The 7,500-nt window shown below is 44.5% G+C and overlaps 1 protein-coding gene across 1 annotated transcript in view; it reads right to left on the reverse strand.

Moving 5' to 3' along the window:
- The window catches only part of LOC125033180 (kinesin-like protein KIN-5B), a gene marked incomplete at its 3' end in the record, with an annotated part of 56,714 nt that extends 49,429 nt beyond the window's left edge, over window positions 1-7,285 (reverse strand). The window contains 2 exon segments of the mRNA XM_047624540.1: window positions 708-1,456; window positions 7,262-7,285. Coding sequence (XP_047480496.1) covers window positions 708-1,177 — 470 coding nt within the window.
- Between the last annotated feature and the right edge of the window lie 215 nt (window positions 7,286-7,500).

Consider the following 7,500-nt stretch of genomic DNA (forward strand, 5'->3'; position numbering starts at 1 on the left):
AACACCGACTTCCACCTCAACCTTGGGTCTCGTCTCGAGGTCGCCTAGCCTCAGACAAGGAGCTTGATTAAAGGTAAGGAAGAAAATTAACCTCCTTGGCTTCATATTATCGCCTGACCTGCTCATTCGAACGGGAAAGGGGGGCGGGGGGTTGAGTGGAATATGGAAGAAAAGGAGGAAGAAAAGGGGAGAGGACATGGAAGGGCAAAGACAAAAAACGGCTAAAAGGAGTAAAGGAGGGATGCGATTGCAAAGTACAGGATGTAGAATAAAAATGTTTAGAAATCTTCTGATAGAAAATGTGTGAAAGATTTATTTTGAGGACGAAAGAGATGGAAAGAGAAACACACGGAAATGAGGAGCGACTAAGGAGTAAGACTGAAAGAAAATATGACCAGGGAAAAGAAGAAACTCAGAGAAGAGAGAGAGCACCGGGTGTGTGAAGGATTAACAGGAATAAACATTCGGAAATGTTTTAATAAATGGAAATACGGAAAACGAAAATGGCAACCAGAGAGTGGAATGTTAAGAGGAATAAACATATATGTGATAAAGAAAGAGAAAAGGAAATCCCAACGGAGGATGTAATAATAATGATAATAAAATGAATAAATGATAAAAAGATAATAATAAAATAAATCATAAAAAAACAAAACACGGATGATGTAGGCCTACCGTAAAGTCAAACGAATCAGTGTGTAACTTACCCTTCTCTCCTGGAGGATTCGGCGCTGTTCCTGTCCTTCTCGCCCTCGGGGGACTCCATCGACCTCCGCCTCACGAAGAGCTTCTCGTGGCCCTCGGCGACAGACTCCCCCGCGGGCGTGTCTGCCTGTTCCCACGCCCCTTGGACCTCCGGCTGGGACTGGCTTCTCTTGCCCTTCGTGGGACTCCGGGAAGGATACGCCGACGAGGACTCCGTGTCCCTCCTTCGTCCGCGTCCCTTGGCGTTCTCCTGCGCCTTCCTTCGGACGTCCCTCTCGACCCCTTCGTCGTCCGGGAGGTCACTCGCGCCTGGGTACTCCTCGGCCTTCCTGGGCGTGGCCGAGACGAGCTCCTGGCCGCGGCTGTCGACGAAGTGGACAGAGTGGCCCTTCGTCAGCTCTCTCTCGCCCTTCAGCTTCATGGCTCCCAAGGGCTCGCCGGTCCTCGAGTTGTGAGTCTTGAAGGAAACCATCTGGTCTTGCTGGCGATCAGATGGCCGCCATCTTGGTGCCTTTTTCTTGCTTTTGTATTTCGTTGGTTTGACTGAGACCCGGTCTTTATTTTCCTTTTATTTACTATTATTACTTTATATGTGTAGGATTGTTTTCTTTTATTTTCTTTTTGTCTTTTCTTTCACTTTTTTCTCTCTCTTTATTTTTTATTTTGTTTTAATTATTTCTTGCTCTTATTTTTTTCACTATCACAGATTTTCATAAACTATAGATCATAAACTAACTTCACAAACGGGTAACTGTGGAAAAAAAAGTCACATTAACACGCTACCACAGGTACACAAAGAATAAACAAAGCAACAACTGCCAGAAGACATAGGCCTAACATTAAGCTGAATCGGTCCGTGACAGGTAATCTTCCAAGATATCTGTTCCGTAAAAAAAAGTTGTGCCGTAAAATCCGGCTTATCGATGTCATTATTTCGGTTTACCTTTTCCTTTCTTTTTTTTCTCACGTTGGATTATTTCTCTTCGTAGACAGATTTCTTTATTCGCTAGCGACCAAAGTTATAAATCCGAAGCGTCTGTGCTGCCGCGCTAATATTAAACATTTCAACTTTCATTTCAGGTTTATCGCTCGCGTCTAGCGTTTCATTACGAATAGATGACCAGACGACGGTGAGTGAGGGCGATGTGGTTTGCTGCAGTTTTGTCCAGTTTTGCTTTGTATTAGAAGGATGCATCTTCACCCAAGCCTCTTCAGCTTTTTCACACGTCAGCCCCAGTTCCTTCAAGAGATTATCTGAGGCCCCAGGAACCTGCCTCCCGCCTACCCACTTTCATGCCCATACACTTCTTTGTTTATAGCATAAATACGCATTCTAGCCTAGGTGCACCCTTGCACAAAGGGCAACGTAGCACAAACTTCCGCGATGCCATGGCGCCTAGGACTGTTCGAAAACGCAAGCGAATTCACAGTTTTTATCAGTATTGTGTAAACGGCTTACCACTTGCGTCTTCGTCAGCTGGAAAGTCACTCTGGGAGAACGGTAAATCGGCGTCAAAAGCAACACCGTGTAAACCAGCCTTTATTCACCCTCCTTTTATATTTCTCTTTCCTTCCTCCCCCCTCCCCCCTTATCTTTGTCTCTCTATCTCTCCCTGCCTCTCTCTGTCCCTCTCCCTCTCTCTACTGTCTATCTTCTATCTACAAATCCACCTCTCAGATATGTCTAATTTGCAGAGAAATGTATTTCAACCCACTGCCCAATATATCATTGAAAACGTGCATATCGCGCGCTGCTGGGGGAGCTGAAGTAGGTTTAGAATAAGCAAAAAACATACAATTATAAAGTAAATAAATTTCAAAGAGGCAAGAAGAAACATGAGAGAAACAAGTTATTAGAAAAAAAGTAAAAAGTGAAGTAAAAAATAGCAAGAAAACTTTATTCTGCTTACAAAATTTCAGGTAAAATGAAGGAAATATTTATCAGTTATGACGATGACTGATGGTTGACTGATAATAAATAATTTAAAACTGATGGTTGATGATTTTACTTTCCCATTTTTACCACTACGAAGAACACTAGCACTAATAACAACGACAAATAACTAACGCCTGCATCGACAACATAAACGTTCCTTTAACATAACATTATCATAAACGTCACGAAAGTAACGTAATTATCACCAACATAACGACCCTGATGTTGATAACAGTGATAGAGTAACGAAGTTATTACAAGATTAACATCGCTTTCCTCAACGCCCGACAGAGGGCGAGGGAAAGGGAGATAGACAAATAGATAGAGGGAAATATAAAGAGAGAGCAGAAGAGAGGGGGATATATAAATAGATAAAGCGTGCAAAAGAGAGAGAGAAAAAAAAAGAGACAGAGAGAAACTGAAAAAGAGCGAAAGAGAGATGACCCAAAGTTATAAATAACGAACGGCAACATATAACAAAAAATATATAGACATTTATCCACCTATATATATAAAGGTAATTCAGGAAAGTGACATCTTGACGTGTACAAATGGGGCGACTGAGCAGACAATGGCGGCTTGGGAAAGGGGTCGTTGGAAACCGGCGGTTCCTCTTCTTCCTCCTCCGCTTGCTCTCGTTCTTGTTCTTCTTCCTCCTCCTTTTCTTCGATATTCTTCCTCCTCCTCTTCTTCTTCTTCCTCTTCTTTCTTCTTCATCTTATTTCTTTCTCTTCCTCTTGTTTTTCTTCTTCTACTACTTTATTTTCTTTCTCCCTTTTGCCCCTCCTCATCTTCGTCCTTCTCCTGTTTAGTCTTCTCCTTCTCCTCCTCTCTTCCTTCTCATTTTTAGTCTCCTCGTTCTCCTCCTTTTCTTTCTTATCCTCCTTTTTAGTCTCTTTCTCCTCCTTTTCTTCTTCTTCCTTCTCCTCCTTTTCTTCTTCTTCCTTCTCCTCCTCGTCTGCAAGCTGCTGGAGCTTCATTTTATTCCTGTTCTTTGTATTTTTCTTATAATTATTTATTCTTCTAATTCTTCCTCTTCATTCAGTTGGGTAGTTCGTGATATGTGACTCTTTTTCTTCCTCTCTCCTTCCTGCTTCGCCTATTCCTTCTTTTCCGTAATCTTCCTATCATCTTTTCTTCTTCTTCTTTTCCACCCACATCTATATCCATATTCTCATTCTCCTCTGCCTCACTCATCTTCCAAATTCACCTCCAGTTTTTTCCTCTTCTCCTCTCATTCTTCTGTTTATCATTTTTCTCCTATTCTGTTCTTCTCCTATTTATCCTCTCCGTCTCTCAGTTCCTCTTACATTTTTGTCCTCCTCTTATTCCTCTTTTCGCCCCCTCCTTCTCTACTTTTCTCCTCTCCTTTCCTATTTAATCATCTCCCTCACCTCCTTCACTGCTGTTCAATAAACATTACTTCTTCCTCTCCTTCTCCTCTTCCTCTTCCTCCTTCTTCCTTCGTCTTTTATAAACGATGTCTTATACATAGCTCCCCATCATTATTCTTCCTCCCAGAGACATTTACTATAAAAAAAGAGAAAATCAAAGAAAGCGTTTTGCTAATAGTGCGGCGCCTGCAACATGGGGGTGAGTCATACACACTGATGTATAGATATTCCAACATACATATATACGTAAGTATATATGCTCTCGCACTCTTTTCTCTTACATCATCTCACTGTCACCCGTTCTTTACTCTCACTGTCTCACACTTACATCCACTTACAACCAGTCTCAGCCTCAGTCTTACTCTCACTCTCACATTCGCTCTCACTCTCACACTCACACTCACACACTTAACCTTTAACTCACTCCTATATTAGAGCAAAACAAGCCTTTTGTAATATCTGTATTTAGCTACGTAATTCCTCCAAGTGTTTCCAGGAAAAGGGATGGCGTGTTTAGTTTTTATCTCGTGGATCTTGCCTGATAACAGTCCTGACACACAGCGATCGGCAGCGAGTGGGAGAACGGTGTGATGAAATATTGATACACAGAATGGCGGAAGGCAGACTGATCTGGAGATAACTAAACCTTAATAGACAGATGGGCACTCGAAAACACGTATACACACAGACATACATGCACATACACATACACATATGCATACATATACATGCATACTTACATACACACACACAGAGAGAGAGAGAGAGAGAGGGTCTGAAAAAGAGAAAAAGAGAGTATGAGGGAGAGAGAGAGAGAAAGAGAGAGAGAGAGAGAAAGAGAGAGAGAGAGAGAGAGAGAGAGAGAGAGAGAGAGAGAGAGAGAGAGAGAGAGAGAGAGAGAAAGAGAAAGAGAAAGAGAAAGAGAAAGAGAAAGAGAAAGAGAAAGAGAGAGAAAGAGAGAGAGAGAGAGAGAGAGAGAGAGAGAGAGAGAGAGAGAGAGAGAGAGAGAGAGAGAGAGAGAGAGAGAGAGAGAGAGAGAGAGGCAGATAGATCTGGAGATATCAAAACGAACAATCAGACATATATACACGAGGAAAGGAGGAGGATAGAGGGGGACGGAATAGAGGGAGGAAGAGTAAAACAAACAAAGGAACAGATACATCGATTGGTAAACAGCGGAAGAGAGAAAGAAGGTGAGAGAGGGAGGGAGAGTGAGAGAGAGAGAAAGAGAGAGTGAGAGAGAGAGAGAGAGAAAGAGAGAGAGAGAGAGAGAGAGAGAGAGAGAGAGAGAGAGAGAGAGAGAGAGAGAGAGACAGAGAGAGAGAGAGAGAGAGCGAGAGAGAGCGAGAGAGAGAGAGAGAGAGAGAGAGAGAAATTTGAAACAGGGAGAAAAAAAAAAAGAATAAAAAAGAGACTGACACAAGTAAACAGACAGAAGGACGGGTATAGAAACAGAATGAGACATACGATGAAAACCAAGAAAATAAGAAATAAAAGAATTGAAAAGAGATAGAAAGATGCACACAGAGAGAGAAAGGCAATAAACAGGATCAGTCAACCAAGTCATTTTGCGTGTGCTGCCTTTGACAGTTCTATCACGGGAGGTCTTAATGAGGTTGGATGGCAGGGCTGGTGGCAGAAATGGTGGCAGGGTGGTGCTAGGACATGTGCTAAGGGTGGTAGCAGGGCTGGTGTCAGGAGTGGTGTCAGAGGTGATGCCAGGAGTTGTGTCAGAGTTGGGGGCTTTAACAAATAAAAACGGTGGTAGAGACGAATGAAACAGTGGCAGGGCGGCGGCAGAGGCAGTAGCAGACACAGACCCGTCGGCAGGGGCGGCAAAGGCAGCAGGGGCGCCGTGGCGTGGTGGGTCACGGCTGATTACGCAGCTGACGTGACACAACCCGGGTGCCGGCGGGAGGGAGGTAGGGGTAGGGGGGTATGGAGGCGGTAGTATAAAGAGAGGGGGGGGGGGGTGAGGGGAAGGAAAGGAGAGGAGAAGGGAGGAGAGGTAGGGAGTGGGAGGAGGAGAGGAGGAGAGGAGGGGAAGAGGTAAGGGAAAGGGAGGAGAAAGGGGGGAAGGGAGAAGGCAAGGAGAAGAGGTGGGGGGATAGGAGGGGAAGAAGAGGAGAAGGGGGGAGAGGAAGGGAATGGGAGGAGAAGGAGAAGGGGTTCGAGAAAGGAGGGGAAGAGGTAGGAGAATAGGAGAGGGAAGGAAGGGAAGGGAAGGAAAGGGGGGAAGAGGAGGGGAAGCGGAGAGGGAGGAGGGGAAGGGAAGGAGAGGGGGGAAGAGGAGGGGAAGCGGAGAGGGAGGAGGGGTAGGGAAGGAGAAAGCAATAAAGGAGACAGGTGGATGAGCTGGGGAAAGCGGAAGGGGGAGAGAAGGGAGGGAAGGAAAATGAGATGAGGGAAAGGGGAGAGGAGAGAAGGGGAGAGGAGAGGAGGGGAGAGAAGGGGAGAGGAGAGGAGGGGAGAGGAGGGGAGGGGAGGAGAAAGGAGGGGAGGGGAGGGGAGGGGTGATCTATGTGGGTTAAGCACAGAGAACTAGGGGTATGGGAGGTAAAGTTAATGTTTTATGAGGTTATACAGGGGCTTAGGGAATGAGTTTTTATATATTGCTGCGAGGGAGAGCATGGGAGATCTATAAGTGGGAAAGAGAGGAAATGTTTTATTATGTTATGTGAGTGAATCAGCGAGAGAGAGAGGGTTATATAATGAGAAAACAAGGGAGACATTTAATATCAACAGGAGAAGAGTATGAGAAATTTAGTTACTGGAATGAAGGGATGGGAAGGGAGAAAAGATTCCATCAGGATATGAGGAGAAAAACACCAAAGCGGTTTACAAACGTTACGTAAACTTTTTTCTTTTTTTTCTATAAACTACACAAAACTGGTAATACTGGAATACATACTATAAAAAAACGAAAAAAACAACAACAAAAAACGATTCATTAGCAACAATATGATGATAATGATGGTATTGCTAGTGAGGATGGTAATACCAATGCTAATGATGCTAACAATAATCACATAATAAAAACATTAGTATATTTACAGTAAACAAAATATCCATTTCCAACAAAATTCACACAAACACCGACTCTCAATTTTCAAGAAAGTCCCTAATCAATCCTTCACTCCCTGCACCACAAAAAAGACACGCGAACAAACACCCAAACATAAACAATTATCAAGAAAATCCCAAACGGAAATTCCCGCTCACGGACACAACCCTCCCCCGCCGCTTCCGTTCCAGAACTGACCCGGCCTGGCTGCGTCCTGACCTTATCAGTGTCGCGGCGATCGTTGGCGGCTCTCAGACGGTTAATGGAAGATGGTTATCTCTCCCAGCTGGCACCTGTCTCGTGGGGCGTGAGTCGTGCCTGTGACTCATTCCCTCTCAATGCGGTTTCAGGAGGAGGGAGGGAGGCAGGGAGGGACGAAGGGAGGGAGGGAGAGAGAGAGA

The sequence above is a fragment of the Penaeus chinensis genome, chromosome 16 (assembly GCF_019202785.1).
Source record: "Penaeus chinensis breed Huanghai No. 1 chromosome 16, ASM1920278v2, whole genome shotgun sequence".
Classification (NCBI taxonomy): domain Eukaryota; kingdom Metazoa; phylum Arthropoda; class Malacostraca; order Decapoda; family Penaeidae; genus Penaeus; species Penaeus chinensis.